The sequence below is a fragment of the Tauraco erythrolophus genome, chromosome 5, assembly GCF_009769465.1.
Source record: "Tauraco erythrolophus isolate bTauEry1 chromosome 5, bTauEry1.pri, whole genome shotgun sequence".
Classification (NCBI taxonomy): Eukaryota; Metazoa; Chordata; class Aves; order Musophagiformes; family Musophagidae; genus Tauraco; species Tauraco erythrolophus.
In genome coordinates, this window is record NC_141469.1 from 50,817,091 (window position 1) to 50,841,874 (window position 24,784).

The window sequence follows — 24,784 nt, forward strand, 5'->3', positions numbered from 1 at the left end:
TACCGCTGCAGTTCTAAGCCAACAAATGGATGTATGTAACCAGGTGAAACTTTTAAGTACTTTTAAGTACCTCAAAAGCAGACTGTATTAGGTAAGATTTTTGAAAGGATGGTAAACTCACCCGTTCGCTGCATGATTTTAATTCTTTTTTTCCCATTGGAAGTCAAAGGTACTTGGAGACAGTGAAGTGAGGAAACTGAATGGATAACTATTAATTTTGCAATGTAGAGGCAAAACAACAGCTCAGAGTCGTTATTTTCTTCAATTAAGGAAACCGATATCCATTTCCTCCCCACTAAAGCTCCATGTTTAGAGAAGGTGTGGTTCTTAAACATGTCCTCCCCTACAAAAATGCATGCTTTTAACAAACCATGGTACTCTTTGTCTACACCATGTTGAAAGACAGGTGGGAAGAAGTGAAATAAGTTGCCTTAGTAAACGTGCTATGGTCCCATAAATAAAACTATTGCGAGCCAATGAGGCTGAAATCTTTTGCTTTCCAATTAATAATGTGCATAATTGATGTTCATGTATTGGAGAGTGCTTCATTAGGGCGGGCCCAGGTGACAGGCAGAGATGAAAGTTGGAAGTAATCTATGTTATCAGGCAGAGCCATCTCAAGGAAATTAGAAACTTCTTTATGGTGTGATGAAAGCTATGAATTAAGAACCCCGCAGTACTACGTTCCTGGTTCTGTCCTCCCAGTTTATTTCACGAATCCAATACTCAGAAACTCATCCCCTCTACAGCTTTCTTGGTGCAGCCGGCCACTCCAGGCAGCCAAATCTATTACTTCACACACATTCCTTAGTCCCTTTGTCCCAAGTCCTTCACATGCTCACAGTGTTCATTTTATAGTTGTATTCTCTACTAATTTCAGGCATTCCACATCCACATTCCCTACTAATTTCAGACACCTTCAATCTCTAAAACCTTCCCTCTCCTATCTTCAGGCATGGGCTTTTTTTGTACAGCCATCAGACAGTAGCAATTTAAGCCTCTTGAATTCCACGGCGGAAAAGACAATGGGTTGCTCCAGGAAAGGCTTAAAGGGATCGGTGCATTCCAGGCAAGTAGAGGCAGATCAGGATACAGACACAGTACTGAATGTTTACAAGAAAACGCCACAGCATACACCGCAGTATCAGAAACACATTTTTATTTTTTCTGCAGCTTTCCCCGATTTCTGATAAACTGCAAGTACCCACTAACACTGCCATTTCAACAGTTAGCTGGAAGCAGGCACACAGGCTCCTCATCTCCCACTTCAATACAACCCGAACCACCAAACCTCGACCGCTTCCAGGTTCAGACACAGTCGGCCACCAGGTCCTTGCTTGATCCTGATTCAGATACACTCTCTTTTTTAGGTCACGCGTTCTTTCTCGTGAGTCAACTCTGGCCACGCATCTTGAGAAACCAGCGAGCACACCTGCTGGTAACGTGCTGGGCACGGGCAGACAAAAGCTTTTTGTTACCATTTAACAAAACCAGCAACTCAGTGACAAAGCCAAGAAGTACCAACAACACGTGCACTACCGGTGCGCAAAACACAACCAGCCACCGGAGGATCACCGGTACAGGGATTCACCACTTCTGAAACAGCGCCAGCTCTCGCCCGATGTCCGCCACCCCGCCCGCCCGCTCCCCGCCGCGCATGCGCGGAGCCCGTCACGGCGACTTCCGGGTCAGCGGTGGTTGGCACCGCCCTCCCTCCCCGCGCAGCCATGGAGGCTGGGCAAGGTCCCGGCGGCGGGGAGGTCGGCGACCCAGCCGAGGTACGGTCTCGCTCGCTCGGCAGAGCTGCCTGCGGGGGACCGCAGGGAACCGTGCGAGGGCCCGGTGGGGCTTGGGGTTGTTGGTGCTGAGGGTGAGGCGGCGGGCTCGGGGCCTGCGCGCCCCCTCCGCGGGCCGGGAAGGGGAGATTCCTGTCAGCCTTTCGCCCGGCCCTGCTGCGAGCTGCCTGGCAGCCCGCGGGGGAGCGGGGACGGTGCCCTTGAGGCTTTTCCGGCGACTTTTCGGGGGCGGGGGACTGGCGGCGGCCTTCCCGCATCTGCCCTTCGCCCAGTCGGTGGTCTGGCAGGGTGACCGGTCGCACGCCGTTCCCGACAGGAGAGGGTCACGCATCTCTGGGAGAAACTTCTCACCTGCTGGCAAAACGGCTGGCCCGCTTTCACTGGATATGTGCCTGCAAATAGACAACACGCGTTGTGCAATTAGAGCCCTGACATATTTTAAAAAGGGCTTTAATGAGTTGTCAGAATTAATCAATTTGGAAGGCTGGTGACAAAGACCAAAACAGGCTTTTCTGAAGAAAAACGAGTGGACTAAGCTGGGATTTGACCATGCACAAAATATTTTCTGCTCCCTCGTGTTTGTGGAAGCATTGCATTTGTTTAGTGATATATTTCATGTGATGTTTATAGACAAAAGGCACCGGTTCCTTAAGTACAGCTGTGTGAAGGCACAGGCACTGCAAGATGTGGCAGTTAGACAAAGGTTTTCATTGAAAAATCCCCCCAAACCTTTTTTCTTTTTTTCTTATTCTTTTCTGATTTATTTCCCTAATGAAAGAGGGAAGTACCTAAGCCTTATGTGCCGACAGAGGAGGAAAGAAGACTCCTCAAGGAATGTGCTGAAGAGAGTGCCCGGTATAGAGGTAAGTTCACTTCACTGGTAAGCTTGGTTTGCTTTTCTTCCACCCTCAGTTTTTGTTGTTACGTGAGACATTAAGGAAGGAAGGCCTGGGTCAATACGTCACAACAGTCCATTAACAAGCTTCACGTGGTCTAAAACTGCATCACAGTAAATGTTGATCCATGCAGGGTTTGCATTTATTAAGAGTTTGCAGGACAGGAATTCTCTAAAAGATGCAACATGTTTTGTAAGGTTTATGCTTTATAACAAAATCCCTTCATATTTTAAATTAGTATGCTTATTAAAAGTCTGAAAATAGATATAATTAATGGAGTCTCTGTTTATGTATCTGAATATTGTTTTTGTTATTTCCACATTTTTCTTGTTACCTTTAGAATCCAAGAACAAAATAGTTCAGCTTAGAACCCACGCTTTCTGTCTTTCTGAAAACTTGTGAAGAGAACAATGTATAAGTAGATGCTCAGCTCAGTTTTTGGAGAAAGTTTCTGTTTGTACATGAGCAGATGTTTGCGCTTTTTTCCCTGTAAATAAAAGCTAAGATCCTCAGGCATGATTCTGCAGTCAGTAATGATTTCTGTACTACAGCTAGTATACAGAAATAATAAACTTCCATTGTTTTCACAGAATACTTTGTGTTTCATCTTAATTTATTTGAAATATAAAGACTATATATGGGTTGGGTTTTTTTTTCACAAAACATTGAGAATTGATTGCATTACTTCTTAACATTGTTTCTGTAATCCAAAGCTTCAAGACATACCTGTTTTTTATACAGCTGGTCAAGAGGTTTGACCAAGCCTTCTGATGTGATTTTTATAGGCTGTTTTATCACATACCAGTAGATTACTCCAGAAGCTGATAGATGGTTTAGCAGAAACCAGGAAGAAGGAAGAATTTAGCAGCTGGTTTGCTAAATGTAGCACACTAAGGCTCTGATTCCTCCTGGCAGCCGGTACTTTCAGGGGCAACTTCTAAAACACTGTGATTTTGAATTAATGATTTGAAATTCTGCTTTATCTTTCTCCATTGCTTTGGTATTCTCTTCTTCCACTTTTATTCAAATGCCTAGAAACCTTCAGCTTGTTTTTCAAAATGTAGCTATTTTCTTTGTATTTTTATAAGTGAAAAGAGCCAAGTTCCTTAGCAGTAAGATGAAGATTGGTTATGGCTTATTGATGATCTCTGTCCTAGAAGACAAGAGGGGAGGGAATTGTTTGTTCTTCTTGAGGTGCTCTGCTGTGAGTTCTTGATTGGCAACATAAGTTACTGCCCTTTTTGTCTTTATACAGAGACAAGAAAAAACGTGAAGGTGCTGTTGGGAAGCCCCAAATTAGTTTCTTGAGTAATTTCACTTTAGGGAGTTACAACAGTAATTGAGAGAGATTTTTTTTTTTTCCAGGAGTTGTGTACTGTGCTGCTCTCTGACTGGGAGAGCCTTAGGCCTGTCACTGTTTTCTAGGTCTCCTGTCTTTGTTTCATTGTTCTGTGTTACGTGTACCTGGATTGTTGTATTCACTGTGTTAAATACATATTATTTGAACACCCTGTGCAAGAGGTATGGGCTGCCTGTGTGACTGCCCTGACATCCTCACTTGTTATTGTGTCTGTTCTTATTGTTCACAGATGTTACTGTAGATTTGTGTATTTTCAGTTTGTTTATTCAAATCTGAAGCTGTAGCAAACTTTTGCCAGTTCTTTCAAACCCTCTCTGGTTTGCCGTAGTTTCTGTTGACAGCTTCTCTTTCAGAAATGCTTGCTAGTCAGTTCGTAATTCAGTTTAATATATGCTTTACTGGTATTACTAATTTTTAGTCACATCATCATTTAATATAAATTCTAATAATGTAAAAATTCACATTAAAATCTACAGTTTTATCCTTTGCACTTTTAATCTCGCTAACAAAATCAAACTAGATCGATATGACTTTTTTCCCCATAAAACCATTTGACTAGGGTACATTACATTCCCATCCTTAATTATGTGCTGTTGATATATCAGCCTTCCATTATTCTTCCTAGGATTTATTTTGTTCCTGAAGCAGAAAAAGTACTTTTTGCCCATAGCAGTGAAAAACATTGATATTTTCTGATTTATTAAGCTGCATTTTTTTTTACACTTGAATAATTATTCATATGACTTTTTTATGTATGAACCCAATTTTTGTTTCCCTATTACTCTCAATTTCTAGTTACCATTTTAGGTCATTGATATGCTTACATACTAGCAGCTGTTTCCATTAAATCATGTAATCTGGCTTTGATGTCTGGGATATTTGTATTTTGGCCTATAAATCATTTCATTTCAAACCTCTAAGGGTTAGACTGAAGTCCTCTGTAATAAGTTATTTGGGATTTTTTTTAAAAAACACACACCCACCCCACCCCCATTTTTTTTTCTCTTACAATTTAGCTTCAAATCTGCATGGCCATTCTATATCTTAGACAATGTAGAACTCTTAGATTTTGGAAAATCGAGATCTAAAAATCTCTAAAAGCGTTAGGGTTTTAATCTTGAATAGATTGGAAGATTTTATTCTCTATTTTGAAGTGTTACTGTAATCTTGCTTGTGAACCGAGGAGCTAATACTTTTTCTTAAAAGTGACACTTCGTCATATTTACCCTAAAATGCTGTTTGGACTCCTAACCTGGCTTAGACCTGTCAGAATTTATGAAGGAATAAACTGTAAGTTTGCAAAGTGTATTTTAATACTATACTGTCCAAATTCTAAAAAGTATAATTTATCTTTGAATATGAACTTAATTAGCAGATTGTGCGCGTCGAAACACTACGAACACCTAGTGCTGTTGCTAAAATTTGTTCCCTAGGTAAGGTTAAAGTCATTGAGCCTTTTTGTAACACCTGCATTTTCAGACTTGCTTGAAATGTAATTTCATTATGACATAGCTAAATCTTTAATGCAGTTAACTTTAGTCTTCTGTCATGTTCGTTGTTTCAGTGGAACTGTATCTTCTGTAGGCGTGGCAGTCTTTACGAATAGTGTCAAAGCTAATCTTCCCAATATCGTAATTATCATTGCTTTAAATAACCATTCCTTTTGTTTCTTGCCATCTTCAAATGCATCTTGCCACTTGAAGTCTTTCAGTATGATAAAAATCAACGTAAACTGTTAAGCTGATTGCGATAGGCACTTGTCGTCTTTTCTACATTCCTGCCCCTGCCCCCGAGTTGCACAGTTTGAGCCGTAAGCTACAGAAGAAGCTGCCTTGTTCTTTAATTTGCTGGTGAATAAAACAGATTACCTAATTTTTATTGATGTAGTTTATAAGAGGTAGACTCTTCCCAAAGTTCTTACGTTAAAACAAAATGAAGACTTTGGTTACCAAAAATTTTTAGAGGCACTGACCTCTATGTAACTGTCTTCCGTCCTGAAGAACTGTGAATCCTTCTGTGGTTTAAATTTCTGCATCTTGATGCTGTAGCAGTTGTAGCTAGACCTGGAATCTTGTCCGTAGAGCTTTATCCCATCTGGCATTGGCTTTTGTATTTTAGGAAGTAGGAAGTCTAATGAAGACAGGATGACTCATTAACCAGTATTGCATAATTTGTAGCAGGTCTTAAAAACTGAAGTTGGGAACGCATCATAATTTACATACAGTTTGTTAATTATATATATGGCTATATTCTTGTACAAATGAGCTTAGTAAGGCCTAGCAACTCTCATTTTATTGCATATTTTGTTAAATGTGGTTGAAAATACTGAAAGTCATGTTTTAAGCAACTTTTCTTCTTCTTTACAGCTTTTCCTTTGGCTGCAGTGAGCATGCTTGCTACTAGTTTCTTAATTAGAAAAGGTAAAGTGTAAACATACTTCAGGTTAATTTGGATTTGTTCAGATTAAGTATATTTCTGCTGTTAATAAAGTTACTGTAGTAATATAACGTCTAATCTATTTGTAATTAAAAGAAGTTCAGACTTTTCAGCTACATGACTTGTAGTTCCTAAAACTGAAGAAGGAGCAAAACTTTAAAATCAAATTCATGTTCACTTTCTGATGTTTAACAAATGCAGTATCTCGGTGATTATGAAACAATATATTCTATTCCGTGTAGTAATACTGTGTGTGATATGATTAAAGAGGTAATTCTTAGATTTTTATAAGTTTATGGGGAATTCAGATATTAGTTTTTCTTGAATTTTCTTCAACATGAAGTGTAAAAGAATAACCTGCTACCTACAAATGTAGCTACAGACATAACTACAGTTGATGTTTTTCAGCTTAATTCTTAATAACTTATTACTAATTACTTTGATGCTCATTTTTAGGTGTTCTAAGAGATAGCTCGAGATTCGGCTCTTTTACAAAAGTTGCATGTAAGTAAAAGCTATTTGTAAATTCAGCTTGTATTCATGCCTTGGGTTCTAGAGTCCATTGCACAGGTGTAATTCCCATGAGGCTAGCCGACTGATGCACTGTGACTACAGTCTATAGAATATCTCAAGTTGGAAGGGACTCATCAGGATTGTCAAGTCCAACTCCCTGCTCCTCACAGGACTACCTAAAACTAAACCATATGACTAAGAGCATCATCCAGACGCTCCTTGAATTCTGACAGACTTGGTGCCGTGACCACTTTCCCAGGGAGCCTGTTCCAGTGACCAACCACCCTCTCAGTGAAGAAGCTTTTCCTAATGTCTGATCTGAACTTACCCTGATGCAGCTTCATTCCATTTCCTCGTGTCCTGTTGCTGGTCACTAGAGAGAGGGGATCAGTACCTCCCCTTCTGCTGCTGCCCTTGAGGAAGTGGTAGACTGCTTCTTTTCCCTAAGCTGAACAAACCAAGTGACCTCAGCCACTCCTCTTGCCCTCGAGACCTTTCATCATCTTGGTCACCCTCCTCTGGACACACTCTAATAGTGTGATGTTCTTCCTCTACTGAAGTGCCCAAAACTGCACACAGTACTCAAAAGCAGGGCTGTGCCAGTGCAGTGTAGAGTGGGATAGTCCCCTCCCTTGACTGGCTAGCTGATGCACCCCAGGACACGGTTGGCTCTCTTGGCTGCCAGGGTACACTCTTGACTCGTATTCAACTTGCCATCGACCCAAACTCCCAGATCTCTTTTTGTGGGGCTGCTCTCCAGCCCGTAGTCCCCCAATTTGTTTGTATAAGCAGGATTACCTTCTCCCAGGAGGAGAATCCGGAGCTTACAGAATCATAGAATCAATGCTTGCGTTGGTACAGCTGTGCCTGAAGACAGGAGTAAATGGTCTGATATATCTGATGAATAAATTTCACCCTCCTGCAGTTAATTCTGTCAGCAAGTCAGGAACTTTTTAGCTGTTTCTTAGCTACCACATGTCATGCTGCAAGAACCTATTCAATGTCAAGAGGTAGAGTGTTTCATTTATTCACCATCTTTGAATTTCTGCAACATGTTTTGGAAAAGCTTTGTTTATAAGCTTTCCATAAAAGATTTGTAATAAGCTTGACAAGTATAATGTATGAAGATAAAAACATTGTAAATAGATACTGTGCAAGTTACTTAAAATTATTTTGCCAGAGTACACCACCCCCTCCCTTCCTAATTTGAAGATCTTTATTCATGCATCTCACTTGGCCCGTTCAGGTTATTTTAGTGTGTTTTTTTTCCTGGACATTATGTATGTACAATTGTAGGAAAACAGCAATTTCGTGTGAATGATTTTGGATTAAGTATAATCAAAAATAAATTAATAAATTAAGTTTTTCAATGTAATACATGACAGTAAAACAGGAAGTTGCCATCTTGCCAATCTACTCAGATAGAGCCCGTTACTCTTATAGTTTACTTCAGTGGGAAGAGGGCAAAACCCATGGTTTGTGGTGAAGGAAGTGTTGTTTGAGCAGATAAATGAATGTGAGAGACTAGGGATGCCATTTGTTTATGCTAAATTCTACTTGCTTTCTTTGAACACCAAACAATGTTATAACACAAACGTTTCTAATAAATAATAGAATTACTGCTTCCCTGAGAGCTCCTGCACACTTCTAGTGAAGGGCCACGTTCTTCCTATTTAATAGAAGTAAGTTTCAAAATCAAGGGAGAAAATAAGGAGCAGCTGAACCAGACCAAATGTTCTTGATGTTAAGGTTATAGGCCAAAATACTTCTGGCTTCTCCTTTTCCATGTACACTGGTAGGCATATGGACTTTTCATTTTATACTAAAAGAATTTTCCATAAAGTGTGCATTTTGGTTGTTATTCAGTAGGTAACTTCATGGGATTTATGTGCATTTTAAATACGGGGATTTTTCTGGGACATAGTTGGAATATAAAAGACAGGCGTTAAGCAGGTTTGGTTTCATCCTCGTACTGTTTAGGTCAGATGTGCCTACTGTTTACAGGATCATCCTGAAAACTATTGCCAGGGACATAGTTTACAGGTCCAAATTGTGTCTCAAAATTTAACTGCATGTTCCTCCTGCAGCGAAATCTGGTTAAAGAAAGCTGTGCAGTTGTGTTTTGGTTTGGGATTTTTCTCTATGAGTTCGGAAAGAAGAGCGTTTGCAATTCCAGGCACTGTTGCTAGCTCACAGCTAGCTGACGTTAAACAACAGCAAGACAGTTCAGACGGTTCTTGTTTTTCTGGTGTCACTGATCTAAGAGTCTTGCTGCTGCATCTGGTGATGACAGTAGTCTGTCTTTCATAACAGTGCGTGTCACTTGTGGTTGTTATTCTTATTCTGAAGAGTATCCATGCCTGATTACAGTAATTGGTCTTTTGTATCTAACTAATGTAGTTGAGTCAGTTGTGTTTTTTCAGTCTCTATCTTGCATCTTTCCCTGCTTTGCACCTTTTGAGGTGTTTCATTTTCCACATAGGGATTTTCAGATTCCAGCATGATGTTCTGCCTGTAGGAATTACTCATCACTTTTCTCTGTAGCCTTCTAGGCACTCTGACAATTTAACAGAACTTCTAGTTAGTCATGACTGATACGCTACATTGACAGCATCCTTTCAGCATAGCATAGAGCTATTCGTCCCCTTTACTCTTTGGCAGAGAGGGTAAGATCCAGATATCCTACTTCATGTTAGCCTGCAGTGGCACCTGGCCTCTTCTGTTGATCTCTGATCAGCTTCTCTAAGGTCTTGTCACAGTGAATACGGAAGCAGCAGAGAGCAACGGTATCTAATTTACTGTGCTAACTTAGAACATGTGGGTCATCTGGCTGTTAGTTCTGTAATAAGAGAAACGAAATATTTTAGCCGATAATTTGTTTGGGTGAAACATCTTCCAGATGAGACAATCTTCCAGAGGGATGCTTCCACTTTACTTGACTGGAAGGCCTCAAGAAAAGGAGGTGTTCTCTTTGTAATGTACGTCAAAGATTAATCACCTTTGCTGTTTAGCTTTATTTGCTAAATATTTAGTTTGAATTCTTGTTGGGCTGTTTTTCCTTTTAGGGGATTGTAATTTTCCTCCTTTGCGCATGTTTATAGCGTTTGAGGTGTCTTCCATTTTTTTTGACGCACTAAACAACTAAAGCCTTACATTTCATAGATTTATTTCATAGATTTCTAGGTTGGAAAAGACCTTAGAGATCATCGAGTCCAATTTCTCACTTATAAACTTCACTCATAGTTGTGGCTGTTCTTTTTTCTCTTGGAAAAGGATTTTTAACCTTTTGAAAATACAGACATTAGAACAGGAATCACAATTTCAGTACAAGTACAGTAGGGCAGAGTAAAATCCTATCGATTCTCAGGCAATGTAATCTACAGTGTGAGAACCTCAGAGGGTTAATGTTAATGGTAATTGACTTAAAGATGATTGAGGGTCTTTAGTCCTTGTATTTAGAAAATACTCATTGCATATGAAAGAAGGATCTAGTCTTTTTCTCCTACAAAGTCAACAACAAAACCTACTATTAATTGCCATTGAATCCTCCATGCTCCTTCATACTCTGTTTGACCAAATCATAAAACTTGAAGGAGCCAGTTGATGGAAATCATCAGTTTTAAGCCTAGAAGGAGCTATCGTGATTGTTCATTCTTATGTCCTGTCTAGCAGACGAAAATAGCTCCTGCATTAAATTGGAAGCATTTGCCTAGTGATTGCAAGGGTTCAGCTAACGGAGTTTGCCCTCTGGCAACCGTATTGTAGAATCCTCTTCAGAAGATACTAAGTTTATATGGGCTTCTCTTCATACTAATGAAAGCCTTGTCAAGATCTAACTGTCTTGATGGATTAAATTAGCAGAATTTACTACCTTTGTTTATTCCTGACATTATTATCATCTTTGATAGTTAATTGTTATTTCTGGATCCTTGGAAAAACTGATTGCAATGATTTTCCTTTTTTGTCAGCTTTCATTCAACAAGTACTAGCTGAAATCGTCTGATGCTCATGCCATGTCTAAATCATTGCTCTATGTCTCTGTTCAGCTGTTGCATTTGGTTTTAGTACCCTTTGTCTGCAAAAGAAGCAGAAAGAGATGATTACTGCGTGGTTTTGGTTTAGATCTAAACTGTTTTTTTCTTTTATTCAAGATACTGTATAACTTATTTGAAATTATTATTTTAAAACTATGTTGAATGTTATTGATACAGCATCTAAAACCATCTTTTTTTCTTTTAAAAAAGTTGCTGGAATGTGTGGATACCTGGCTGGAAAGATATCCTACTTGCCAATCTGTAGCGAGAAATTTAAGAGACTGAAGGATTCCCCAATAGGAGATGTTCTACGACAAGCTCAGAGACATAGTTCATATAAGTAAGAATTTAATTCTCTTTTGAATTTAAAACTTGTTCTTGAATAGGACATTTTAAACGCTAGCAGATCAAGGCTATCTTTGCAGCTTTCAGAGACCTTCAGAACCGCGCCTTCCCTCTTGCCTCTGTTACTCCAAACCTACCGCTTTCAGGAAGCTGTATCTGTAGCAGTTGGCCAGCTATTAAACACTCATCATTTTGAGCTCTGTACATACAACTGATCACTTCGAGGAGTAGAAAAAGAAATATTTTACTTAGCAAAATGTCTTTCTTGTAAATTCCACAGGAAAACATCTTAATTTACTTACAGTAGTGTGACAGAGGAAGTTGCCTTCTTAGTTTAGAAGTAAACTAAGTTAACTGAAATAAAATAGTGTTACATTCTGGAAGTTTTTCCCATGGTTTAGTTTGACTGCAGTAGGAAGAGGGTGGAAATGATTTCAGTGTTTATCAAAGGAAAGAGCTCAGTAAACAATATCAGTGCAGGAAGAAGCATGGTGGTCAAACTTACTGCTGTTTGTTTAAATCCTTTACATCTGTAACAGCATTATACTGTGCATATGAGAAACTCATCAAGTTGTTAAAACTATTTCCTGTTTTGTTCCAGAGTATTTTCTATCTCAAGTGGTTTTTAATTGCAAATTACTTTCGGAATATCTCACTTAAACCCTTGATTCAAAACTTCCAGAGTAGTGTTTGGATAGTGAGGAGTAGTCTTGCTATGTATTTGCTAAGATTTGTTAAATGTTTATAAAGGACTCAATTAAATTCTCAGTTACCTTATAAATTTAGATTTATAACAGTTTTGTCTGCAATGTTTACCTTTATTCTGAAATGTTTACATTTTTATGGCATCAAACATAATTTTAGGAATTACCACTTTATACATGTACTGTATAAACTCAGCTGAATTGGAGGTGATTTGTCCCCTCACCCCTCTCCAGTTTTTAGTAAGAAATTGTCGCAATCGTTAACTGTGTTTACTCTGCTGCACCGATAAGTCTTTTTAACCTTTAATGGCCCATTCTTTTGTATTTGTAAAATCTATTTTATTTTGTAAGTGATAAATTCTATTGGGTTTTTTTTTCCCCTGTCTAAGTAATTAATTTAAATTAATTCAAATTGCATTTTTGTCCATATATGCTACCCTTTTAAGCCAGCAACTGAAATGATTACATTTTCATGGTCATTATACATCTACTAATTCATGTCTTTTGGTAAGTCTGATTTGCAGTTACAAGTAGGTAGGGATCTAAGAGATTAGATAGTTCTTTAAAGCTGTGTTTGCGTATACTTAAAAATGCAATTGAGGCAATAAAATTGACTAGCTCTGTATCTTTATTTGGAGAATAAAACTAAGACAATTGCAAGTGTTTTCACATGCAACTAAAAGTACAGCTAAGCAGAAATTTAAAGTAAAAAATGAGTAAATCCTCCAGAGACATTCTAGTGGCACCAAGTGGGGGCATTCTTGATAGAGAGACAGGTTGTTGGGTAGCAGTTTGCTGGGCTATTCCAAGTACATAGTGAATGCTTTAGAATATCAGGCATCAGTTTTCAGAGTATTCTTTGTATGATCTTACCTTTCTCTCTTAAAATTTGGTAATGTTTCTGCTGAATAACTAATCGAACAACTCAATAAACATTCATAATTTCATTCCCCTAAGATTCATTCTTCTTCTGCTGTTTGATAGTGATGAATTACAGCAACTTCTAATGATGAAGGGTTTTAAATTGCAAATTCTTCCTAAAAGGCCTTCAAAAATAACTATAGTTCATGCTACCAGTAGTTACATGGGCACACCCTGTACTATTTGTGTCTGCTGCTGTTTTTTCTGTCTGAAGACTCCCTGGGGGGATTGTCACTTTTGTCTTGTAAAGTGCAAAATACTTGGTCTCTTTTGTCTTCTGTTCTGGAGATTTTCAGGTATGCGATAAGTTTCTGGGAGGAAGGGAAGAGCACTGGAGAAGGGACTGTATAGATCTTTGCAATGTCACAAAACAAAAAAAAAAACTTTTTGAAGATGATAATTCATGTTGGAAACGAAACCATTTAAAATAGGAGAGTATTTTCTTGAACTGCACATATTGTTACTCTTATAGTTCCAGTTTTAACTTTAGTATTTCTGTGTTTAATATTTAACTGTATTATTTTTTTCAGCCGTTCCAGTCGGAAATCTGAATTTTCAGACATGCCTTCTCAGTCATTTACTGAATCTTCTTCTCCAAGAGCTGGATTCCCACTTTCTTCTAGCTATTCAGATGATTATAGTTCAACAGATAGAGCCCTCTCAAGTTATGAACCCGTTCCATTCAGTGCTTCCCTGAACGAATCTTCACCTACAGGAATTACTGATTACACTGTTCAAGGTGTGTTTTGTCTTAATTTTTAGCAGTTTGTAATACAGTGACTCTTGCCTTTCTCTTAGATACTCCTCTTACTAAGCTATGTATTTTTATCCCATGCAAACATACATGGTAGAATATAGTGCTTTTGATGAAACAGCTCGAAGTTCCCAGAATTGCTTTTACACAGAAGGCGAAGACGTGTACTATTTTGTGTTCTAACTCTGCACTAATTCAGTTTTTTTTTTCATGTTTTGTAGCTCTAATTGCAAGTCAAGATTTTAAATTAACTTGCAAGGTTTACTCTGTTTTGAAACTAAACCTGCAAAAATCCCAGCTTGACTTGAAGTTCTTTTTTGATTGAAATTAAGGTGAAGGTGCCATCCTTTCACTGCACTGAATAAACAATAGTCTCTACCATTTGTCTGCTGGTCTTTCTGAGGTTGTTTCATTTTCACCAGCTGTGGTGCTGTAATTGAATAGTGCTATAATTCAGTGACATTAAACTGTTTTTTTATAATGTGACAAACATTTAAATCTGAGAGCTGAATCTGTATTGTGTTCTGTCTGGCAACAGCTGATTTTCTCACAGAGAACTAAAATGGTTTTCAAGTACTGCTCTGTGCAGCTGTTCCCCTCCTTCCAGTATGAACTCTGTCCTCAGCTACTGCAGGGGAAACACACGATTCTGAATTCAGGTTTCTGGTACACAAAGGAGGAAGTTACTGTCAGATGCAGTACTAATTTGTACTTTGAATTAGTTTGGATTTTTTAACTCCTTTATGGAAAAGGTTTTATTTCAGAAAAAAGCCCTTTCATGCAACTCAGTTTTAGTTATATAAAAGTATCAGGTGTATATGTGTCAACGAAAATGTAATTACACAGTTATCAATAGTTGGTAGAACCAAGATTCTGCATGACAAATGTAGAAAAAAGGATAAACTGTTTATCAGGTGACATGTGATGGATGTAGTCTTAATTCTTTGAAAGCAGAATTTAAAACCTGAATGCAAATCCTTGAGCTTCACTTAGGTTTCTCTTCAGAAATCATAAACGTGTGAAGTGTGTGATTATCATAAATTTTACATAAAGTGACCAGAACTATTCTATTCATCAACACCACATGGTTGTTAGGATTTCCATTGGGTAAAGCGAAGAAAAGGAGTTAACTGCCAATATTCTCAAGCAGTTTGACAAAATGAAAAGGGTAAACGGATTGGATCAATTAAAGACGACATAACGTTCTCAGTTGCATTCAGAATCGCAGCTGTTGTGCTCCTTGTCGTTTGGGATTGAGCTGTAATTGACTGGCCTTCGAGGACAGGTTGTGGCCAAGTTTTGGTGTCTGATGCCATTTCTAGTATTTTGGTGTTGGTTTTGTTTTCAGATCCTGCTCCAATTCCAGAAGAAAGTCCTAAAAGAAAAGGCATCACATATGAGGAATTAAGGAATAAACACAGGGAGACATACGAGGTAATGCTACCACCAAAGGCAGAAACTCCAAGCAAGTTTTCACAGGAAAAACCATTTAAGGAAGGTAATATACTAATTTACAGAAATGGACAGTAAATTCGAATATTGGCAATAATATTAAAAGTGGCTTAATTCTGCTTACCCTTTAAGCAGTTTATTTTTACAGTATCTACAGGTGTCTCATATGTGGCCTGTAGTTTCACGTTTCGAATTAATTCTTTTTTCAAAAATATTAATCTTCCAATAGCAAATTATAATTCCTCTTCTCCAGCCATGTTGCTTGGTGCCAGACTGAAAATCTTATAACTATTGGTTTATTGAATATATCGAGCAACGTCTTTCAACAAGGCACTCCCCGAGCTCAGAGCTACACTGAAGAGTTTTAGCTATGGAACGGGGTGTATGTTTTAGATAGCATTGTTCTCTCAAAATAGAGCACATGGTTGATGGTTTTGCAGGGGGGTATTTATTTTTATGAATTGTTTCATGTGGAATTAGAGGATTTCTATAGAGGCATTGTTTGGAGAGGTTCATTATTCTGCATTAAAACTCAAAGGAAGGAAACAGTATTTGGCAGCAATATTGAGATTTGTTTTCATAGTGAAAAAACAAAACTTTACACAGCAATATAAGAATGCCATGTCCTGAAGAATAAGATGCCATTCAGTCAACTTTGAGTCAATCAATTTTTTGAAAAGGAGATACAGAAGTAATTAAAAATTGCTCGCTCTAGAACTTACCTAGTGTGGCATCTGTGAAAACGATGTTGACAAGAGGAACGTTTTACCATTTAACACTGTTGGACTAACCAGCTTGAATCGTTTGGGTTTGTCTGCAGTGTCCAGTCTTGTCAGTCATGTGCAACGAGATTTGTAGGAATAGCTAACGTCTCCTGTTAGGCATAACGGGTGGCAATAAGTACGTTACTGCAAAGAGTTCTGAAGCAGTGATATTGCGCTTTGGAACAGCGTTGCTTAAGAGCTTCTGTCTACATCATGCTTGTGAATTACTTTGTCCAGGTGATGAGTCTTTGGACAGATCTACACAGTCTTGAAATAAAATTTATAAACAGTTGTTGGGTAATGATTTACATCTGTTATTTCAAGGATGAAATGAAAGCCTTTTTCTCTTATCATGTGACTATGCCAAATGAGACAAAAATTAATGAAAACCATAGTTTCAGATTGCTTCTAAATTCCATCAGCTGACACTTCACTGATTTACACATTTCTTTATCAAGCTATTTCTCCACAAATAGTAAGCCTACAAATGTCATTTGAAAGCCATACGCAGAAATCTTAAGCAACATTCTGCAAACCTTGCCATATTCATGGCAAATCTTGTGACTGTGAAATGAGAATGTGCATTAATTATTTTAGTTTTAGTTATTTGTGGCCTATAAAAGACTCCTATAAAACATTTATCAAACATTGCATTCTCTCTGTTATATTTCTGTGTTCCCTTTGATGGTTATGCTCAGGCTTTGAGAATAGAACTACACTGAGCAGTGCATGAGGTTTGTAAATAAACTTTTAAGAGTATCTCTTTGTGTTTTTAGGGAAAAAGGGTAAGGAGGGAATACAATTATTCAGAAATGTTTTACAAGTGGAAGTACGTTTAAATCTGCAGTTCAGGGATTCTACTGATGTTGCAGGCTAAGATCTGACTTAGCTTCTTGTGTCACACTGGACACGTTACTTGTGTGTCTGTTCTTACGTCCTGAGTCGTTGTCCCTTTCTTCATCCTCCGTCTCTGTGTCCTAGGAAGCAGACTAGCAAATAGGAGACAGTGGTTTCTGCCCTCTGTTGCAAGGACATAAGGCAAAACAAACTATATTTAAACCAGTTTTAAGCAGTCCCTGACTTCCATCTGCTGGTGCCTTCTCCATTCATTGTAGCTGTACAAATACGTGCATCTACATAGTGATCTGGACTGGACCATTTTCCAGGGAATGAGCACAGCTTGCTCAGCTGCCATGGTTAATAGAAATGGAAATCAAACTGTACTTGGAGAGAGCTGCTCATTGTGCCTCCCTGCAGTATCAGTCAGCTTGAAAGAGATTTGTCAGTGCGTTACGCCAAGCTTGCTGACATCTCACCCGAACAAGGACCAAACATTGTGCTCTGTTCCACTGGTTCTACTGCAGATAGGTAGGCTTGGTAGTTAACCTGGAAGTAGATTAGTAAAGGGGTGCCTGACTAGTGTCAGCATTCCTTCTGGATTGTATAGATCCATCCTTTACCCTGTCAGTGATGGCAGTCACTTACAGACTACTTTCCAGCTCGCTTTCAAGAGAGCATCTGTTCCCTTTCTGCTCGTTGTTCAGTTAGGCACGAGGTACTTCTGAATAAATCCGTTAAGACCAGTACCCTGTTTTGATTTTTTTTTTTTATTCTCTGACTCACTGCTATACTAAAGGAAGCTGCCAAATAATAATGGCTGAGTAGTTTCCTAGTAGAGATTACTGATTTTTGTTTGTTTGTCTTTGAACGTGTTTTTGACTATCCTGAATCTATCCAAATGTGCATGTAACCAGATTATGTAGCCACATTATTTATTGGAACATTCCTTGCCTGTTTCCTCCAATTGTCTTTGTTTCATCCATGTGTTACATTTGTTTCAAGGCAATTACAAATTGTGTAGAGCAGGAATTAGCACAGTAGGCCTACTGACTGAATATTAATTCTTTAGAGAATAACGATTAAGAAACTCTTCTCCCCGTTTATTCAAAAGTAGCTTTAATTAGGTGTCTGTTGTGCTGTGACTGACTCTCCCCACTCACCACTTTAAACAATAATGCATTTCAGCATACCTTTTGGCACTGTACAAGATAAACTTTTGCAGTTAAATTAAGTCATATGTGACTACTTTTTTTCTTTTCTTTAGTTAAAGTAAATAAATACGGAGATACCTGGGATGAGTAAGAGCCGAACAAAGAGCTGAAGAAAATTATCTCCTGTCAGCTAACTTGAACTTCATCTAGATTAGTCAAGAGTATCGGCACCTTTGGTGTGTTCTGCCACGCACAGCTATTAATAAATGAGGAGAAAATCCTGACTTGCCAGAAGATTAAGAAAAAAAAGAAAGAAGTATTTAGGCCTAATTTTTTTTTTTTTCCACTTATGCATAAATGGCAAGCAAGGCTATTGTGGGGTGTCATGACTGTAAACCATTTGTGCTGTTGTTTAAGAATGAAAAGGGTAACTGGCAATAACTAATATAAATGTGTAGCAAAAGGTAAAAATATATGTAAATAAATGCAATCACGTGTCTTGGGAAGGGAAAAGAATACCGGAATCTTCTCAAATTTTCAAGACTTGCATTAAAAGTTACCTGTAGAACTCACCTCTCACTTTGTTTTGTCTGAAAGTGATATGCTGGAAACCTCCAACTGTGGTCATGCTTGGTTAGTAATATCTGGAATAATACTGGGAGATAATGTCTGGAATAATTTCAGGGAGAAAGGGCTGAGGAACCTAGCCAAACACAGAAGTGAGCATAGTCACTGTTTTTCGAAACTGTTTCATGCTGCCAGCTGTATTTTTAGACTGATATTCTGACTGGCCCACACTGGATCTCTTGAGACAGTAATTTCAGAAGAAAATGATTGAATGAAACTGCAGATATTTAAAATAGCAATGTTTAAGTGCAGAAGGTTAAACTTGACAAACTTTGGTAAAAGTTTGGATGATATAGTGACTGTTAATATGAGGTTTTGTGTATTTAGCCTTACTTCTCAGTTTGCGTGTGTCATGACAGAAGACCCTATGTTTATGGAGAAAAGATCCTGCTCAATGGAATATTGCATTATTGTTACCTGTAAGAAAAGAGCTACGTTTGCAAAACTACTGAAGAGTATTTCCTAATGTTTGCATTGTCTGCTCTGTGTCCATCAGAACATTGTCTTCCATTAGGGATTCTCTCGTCTTCTCAGCTGTGCTATTTCATCTCACAGCGTTGTATTTATTTTGGAGGTTTGGGCTACAGGAGAGCTAAAAACCACGATGAAGTTGATAGCGTAAAAGAGTTCCTGACATCCTTGTTGGAGACGAAAAATAACTTATCTACCACGTTGAAAATTTTCAAAGACTTTACTGATTTAGTGAACTAGCAGCAGAGCTGCGTGAACAAAGATTATTTTGGGTGGGTACAGAGCAATCAGCTGAAATGAGGCAAAAAGGGGGAGGAAGATGAGAGCGTTTAAAGAGACAAATACTACTTATAATAATCAAAACAGGAAAATTGCTTTCAGAAAAGCTGATCTAATAAAAAAAAAGGAATGTGCTAATTGGATAATCTTGAAGTTGTATCAAAAATTTAACTTACATACAGAGAATGTTTCTCGTGGCTGTGATGAGAGAACTCTGAAAATACACAAAGTCTACCAGAATGATATTGCAACCACCAGTGTTTTTTAGTGCACTGTTCTGAAGCTGATTAGAATTATCATGAAAATAATCAGTTTCATAGTTGTGAACTCTTATGGTGGTGGTTTTCATCTGTAAAAAGAAGAAATGCTTTTTCTCTTGGACAAATGAAATTTTGAGTGAATGAGAAAAGGCTTACAGCATTGAAGAAACAGCAACACCTAGAAGGCACAAACTATTGAACAATAAGCTTACCAATAAAAATGTTGGGGTTTTTTTTGGTGGATTTTCTCAAGTAAAAGAACATAAGGATATAGTAACTTTTTTTTTCCCCCCGGGAATCTTAATGCATGCTTATGCTACAGGTTGCTTATTTGTGTAAGGGAACGATCATCTCAGGAGCTGACTGTACGAAACGACGTAGCACTGCTGCAGTATGGGCGCTCCACGGAAAAGTGAGACTTCCTCTCTTTCTCGACATTCACTGCAAAAGCTGCCGTTGTGCCGGTGAACTTACTGGTGTGTCATCAAGTATTTCTTAATACACTGGAACCCTGGCTCGGGTTGAAGGCCTGACGCTCCTGCTTCTCGCCCGGTTCTCAGTCTCGGGGCATTTGTTACGCGGCGCGCTTGGGTCAGTGCTGAGCGTTGCATGCCTACTGCTGGACGTATCCCTGTAGTTACTTGTGTGTACGTCTTCCTGACAGAGTGCTGCCTGGGGACCGGCTACTTCAGGACAGACGCGGAGGGCAGAGTGCGTCACCCTGTGCCATTTAAGCGCCAAAAAGGTAGTGCCTATTTCAGACCTAGCTCTCGCCAACGGCGGCGTGTGGAGAACGCTCGTTCTGTGCGCTGCCAACTGACAACTAGTGGTTAATACGATTACAGCATCTTATACGGCTGCCAAAAGCTCGTGACCTGAAAATGCGTCGTGGCGCAATTTAATAGTTTAGGTGGGCAAACACAGTGTTTTACATGAACTGGGTTTTTTTTTTCCTTAGAGGAGAAAATAAAAGGCATATATAGTATTATAGTATGTAATTAATGTTGGTTTAAAGGTTTAATGCCTCCGCTTAAGGTAACATTGTGTAAACGTAAGATTTCTAAATTGAATATAATGTTTTCCTTCTAGACTGTTGCATCTAGTTAAAATCTCTCAGAGGACATACTTTTTTTTTTTGTACTTGGGAGGAAGTTGGGTTTACCATCCATCAATTTAAAATTCTTTGGCTTTCCATCACATCCATAATAAATATCAAATACAGGAGAGTTCACAATCATAGCTATTAGTTTAATAAAGTATTGGAAACTGGAATTTTGTCAAAGTTGGGTCACGTTCAGTTTGCTGTGGCAACATCTGGTTCAAACTCCTGATGAACTAAATAGCCATGGGAATTCAATTGTCTTCCTTTTCCTGCACATCTTCCATCAGTGCCACCTTATTTCAGAGTGGGTTTTTTTCAGTCTTGTGATTTCATAGGACCTGCTCATTGACTCATGAACAGCTTGTTCATGCTGCACTTCCATGACTTTTGGGAATTTTTAACTGAATCCAAGTGTCTTAGAGCTGACGGCAGCGTTACTGTCACTGCAAGCAACATGTCTAGATATAAAGAACTAGTAAGAACAGCAAAAGTGTGAAGAAAGCAGGACAGACCCTCTCATTTTATGTTTGCGTGTATTTCCAGCTAATACACACCATATTTTTCTCAATTCATAAACCAAGCCAGCTGTTTTCCTGGAATATAGGGCCCTCACTACTCTTCAAAAAATCACAGTAGGACTTCCACTTTTAAATACCCTTTTTATTTCTGATTGTGTATGTTTACAATCCGACTTAGCCACAAAGACAGTGGCATTAAAAAAGACTTGAATTTGTCCTATGGGCCATCATACCTATATGTTTGTTAATAAATGTGAATTAACTCAGTACTTACTGTAAAGCTAAGAAAATTTTCTTTTATTCCTCAAAATAAATTTCAACTACATAAAAAATTTAACTTTTATACCTTAAATCAAACACCAGGAAATTAGTCTGAATCCTTCACTATGAACATTTCTAAAAAAACCTTTAAAGTAACTGCTTTCACAATTTATTAAAACTTAAAAATAAACAGTTGCACAGCCAGTTTAAAGGAGCTAGCAGCGTTATCCTCAAGTCAGTTATTACTAACACCCACGAACACAGAGAGAGGGTTGTGAAAATGTGCCTCAGCTCTTTAACAGCTGGTAAAGCTCTGCTGAAAATCCTGCTCCTGAGTGTCTTTGTCGTTCCCCAAATGAGCAGGCATGTTTATAGAGTCCCAAGTAAGTACACAACCCGACCTTTCCAGGGGTTTGTTCCTACTAAAGTTGGAACGCATCTGCATGAAAGAGAAAAGTGCAAATAAAAAATAATTTGATTACCTTAATGAAAGTTAAGGAGATTTGCAGAAGCCTGGGGAAATTGTATGTAATATTCCAAACCGAACCCACAAACTTCTTGCCTCCTTGAAATTCAAGAAGAAATCCTGACTTGTCCGCTGTTTGTTGGAAACTGAAAGACTTGTTTGCTTTTCCCACACTGGACTCTTCATTTGGCGGCCCTTAGCGAGGAGCTCGTTCCACCCGCGCGCGCTGCGGGATGCACAGCCAGCTCAGTTCCTTGGCTGTCATACGGACACCCAACCTTTCGCAGCGAGACTGCTTGCAACCCCATCTTTTTGACTTGCAACCAGGACAAGTTCTCCCTCTAATCCTTTCAGTGAGACTGTAGCACTGTCAACATCCCTTTACCTTTTTCAGTTTGGTCACCGATTAAGTTGTTCGTAGAAAACAACAAATCGTGTTTGGATTTTGATCTCAAGGCAACAAATGGGACAATTCACACCTCGCTACTATTTCAGGCTCTTGCCTCGGCCTGTTCGTGGGGGTTTGCACCAGTTCAGCTCCGCCAGTGCAGGTTTGGACACAGATGTGCCTTGAGTATTTTTTTGCTAATGTAAGAACCACCAACACCAGACAAAAGTTCTGAGGCATCTTTGAGCAGCTGCATTAGAATTTGAACCAAGGGAGTCTTATACGTGGACAACCTTGGCCAAGGCACAGATTACCAGTTCATAAGACCATCGAGTGAATTATTCTTTCCAAATAATTAGCAAAATAAAACAACTAGCACTTTTATTTAACTGAAGTAAAGTGATATAGCAAAACCAGAAATGCATAACTGTTCAGGTTGTAAGATTTGATGAAAAGTAAATGGATTCTTGGATCTAACAGTTCCTGAGAAAGCTGCTGGAGAGTATCCCTTGGGGGCAATTTGTATGTATTTACTTCAGATAAATGAAAACATTATAATTCTTAAAGAATCAAAACATTAACAGCCATTTGTGTCTGTTTGTTCTCTTTAACGCTAATGAATACCAGTTACTATGCTACTTATATATGGCTGTTTTAATACGTACCACTTGTTCCCTGTTATTTTTTTGATTAAGCAACTCAGAATTTCCTGAGATTTTAAGATACACGACAATACACGCTAATACGTGGTTTCAACTTACAGTCACCGCGTCCTCTGTTTAGCAGAAGCGTAGCTTGGCGAAGCAAAAAGGCAAGAGTCTTCTGTGAGCTGCTTTCATAACGTGATACTGCAGTGAGCGAAAAAGGATGTGTGACAGAGACCTTGCACAATCGTCTGACAAAAAGGATATTCAATCACGTAACAACTTTCACGTATCCTTTCGTCTTAGGATGAAAGAGAAATGGGGAGCTGGATAGGTTTCCTTTGCCAAAACTCAAAGTAAATAACTCAGGATTAAAAATCCATAGTGTGCAACCTTTGTGTTGTTTTTCCAGTTGCTCAGTGATGATGTAGGACTCTATTTGCAGAATGTGCAATCTTGGCATGAAGTGCTTCTAAACCCAAAAATTTTCAGTTCATTCCTTATATGGAATGCTATACGTTCTTTTCTACTCTCTCTACTCCACAGTAGAAGCACATTTCTAGTGCATTAGTTTTTGATTTTTTTTATTAAGCTAAAATTGGATTGTACATAAATCTAATGCCAAAATAAATAATTTAGTTTGGCCTAATTCTGTAGTTTAAATGTAATTGCTAATATTAACTATCTTAGGGTAACTAGCATTTTAAAACAGCGTAAGGTACAGGCAAAGGTGAATTTGGTTGCAGCAGCCCATGCCTAAACATCAACAATGGATTATTAACAATGTCTAAATCATCTCCCAAATAAGCCACGCCAAGTAGAGAAGATTTCTGCTGGTACAGTGTCATGCAGTCTGTGCTTGCGTTGAAGAGCTAAGTGTGTTTTTTAGGGTCCTCTCAAGATTTTATGAAGGACTGCATTCCTTACCCTCCACATGCCAGATAGGGTGCCGCTGTCAACCGACTTGGAAGGCTGCGTTGTAGACGCAAGTCATGCACCGTGCGGCGGGAGCGGCAAGCGGACAAGAAGGAGCCCCTTTGGCCCATGCAAGTTCTCCCTGTGTGGGGAGAAGCAGAGGGGAGCGCGTGGGGAGAAGGCCGGGCCGGCAGAGCAGCTGTCTGGCCAGTGGTCCCGCCGGAGCTGCCAGCTGCGCAGCAGCCTGGTGTGAAACCCGTGCCTGGGCAGGGGCAGGCTGCGGGTCTGCAAGGGCCAGAGGCAGCTCCCGAGATTATCACAATCTACTGGATTTGTGGAGCTAATCAGGAGAATGGGAGTGATGAAATGGCAAGCGTTTGCTGCTGGGTAAGGTTTCAGGTTTGTATCTGAAGTGTTGTACATGCAGCGATACAGCACAAAGCAACCTTGAGCATGACCAGCTCAGTGGTCGCAGACCTCAGCCTACAGATGGAGTGAGTGAAAGGCGGCTTCAGAATGTGCCTCTGGGAGGAAGCGTTAAATCTGTTTCTTGCTCTGAAATGCCCAGCTTGCCAATGTGCCTAACCGGCACGGCACAACATTAGCTGCTGAATGCACAAAACCCTTAAAAGCTCAGGGAGGTGGCTTTTTTAATGCCAGGTTCTAGCATCTGCTTTGAGAGTGCCATTGCTCTGGAACAATCTGTATGTCAGGAAAAACCTCCGTTCCCACCTTAGTCTTCTTTTACCCTTCATCAGCAGAGAAAAATACTATATTGTAATAGAAATTATTCAAAGGTGTGTTTTCTCAGGAATCTTGAATCTTGTGCTCCGTGCACATGAAGACGTTTCAGTCTCCACTTCTAGGTATTAGCTACCAGGGTTTTG

The 24,784-nt window shown here is 39.1% G+C and overlaps 1 protein-coding gene across 1 annotated transcript; it reads left to right on the forward strand.

Annotated features, from left to right (window-relative positions):
- The first annotated feature begins 1,714 nt into the window (after nucleotides 1-1,714).
- On the forward strand, nucleotides 1,715-18,538 carry OCIAD1 (OCIA domain containing 1). Its single transcript, XM_086612228.1, has 8 exons — nucleotides 1,715-1,778; nucleotides 2,575-2,659; nucleotides 6,419-6,472; nucleotides 6,945-6,992; nucleotides 11,246-11,375; nucleotides 13,536-13,744; nucleotides 15,108-15,257; nucleotides 18,080-18,538. Exons 1-8 carry the CDS (start codon nucleotides 1,728-1,730, stop codon nucleotides 18,115-18,117), a joined length of 765 nt encoding a protein of 254 aa, XP_086468354.1. The 5' UTR covers nucleotides 1,715-1,727; the 3' UTR covers nucleotides 18,118-18,538.
- The last annotated feature ends 6,246 nt before the right edge of the window (nucleotides 18,539-24,784 follow it).

Bases quoted from the DNA above. Each gene is read 5' to 3' on its own strand.
- OCIAD1 (XM_086612228.1), top strand. From the start codon at position 1,728: ATGGAGGCTGGGCAAGGTCCCGGCGGCGGGGAGGTCGGCGACCCAGCC. The intron at 2,660-6,418 runs GTAAGTTCACTT...TCTTCTTTACAG, and splicing joins AGAGAGTGCCCGGTATAGAG to CTTTTCCTTTGGCTGCAGTG. The intron at 11,376-13,535 runs GTAAGAATTTAA...TATTTTTTTCAG, and splicing joins CAGAGACATAGTTCATATAA to CCGTTCCAGTCGGAAATCTG.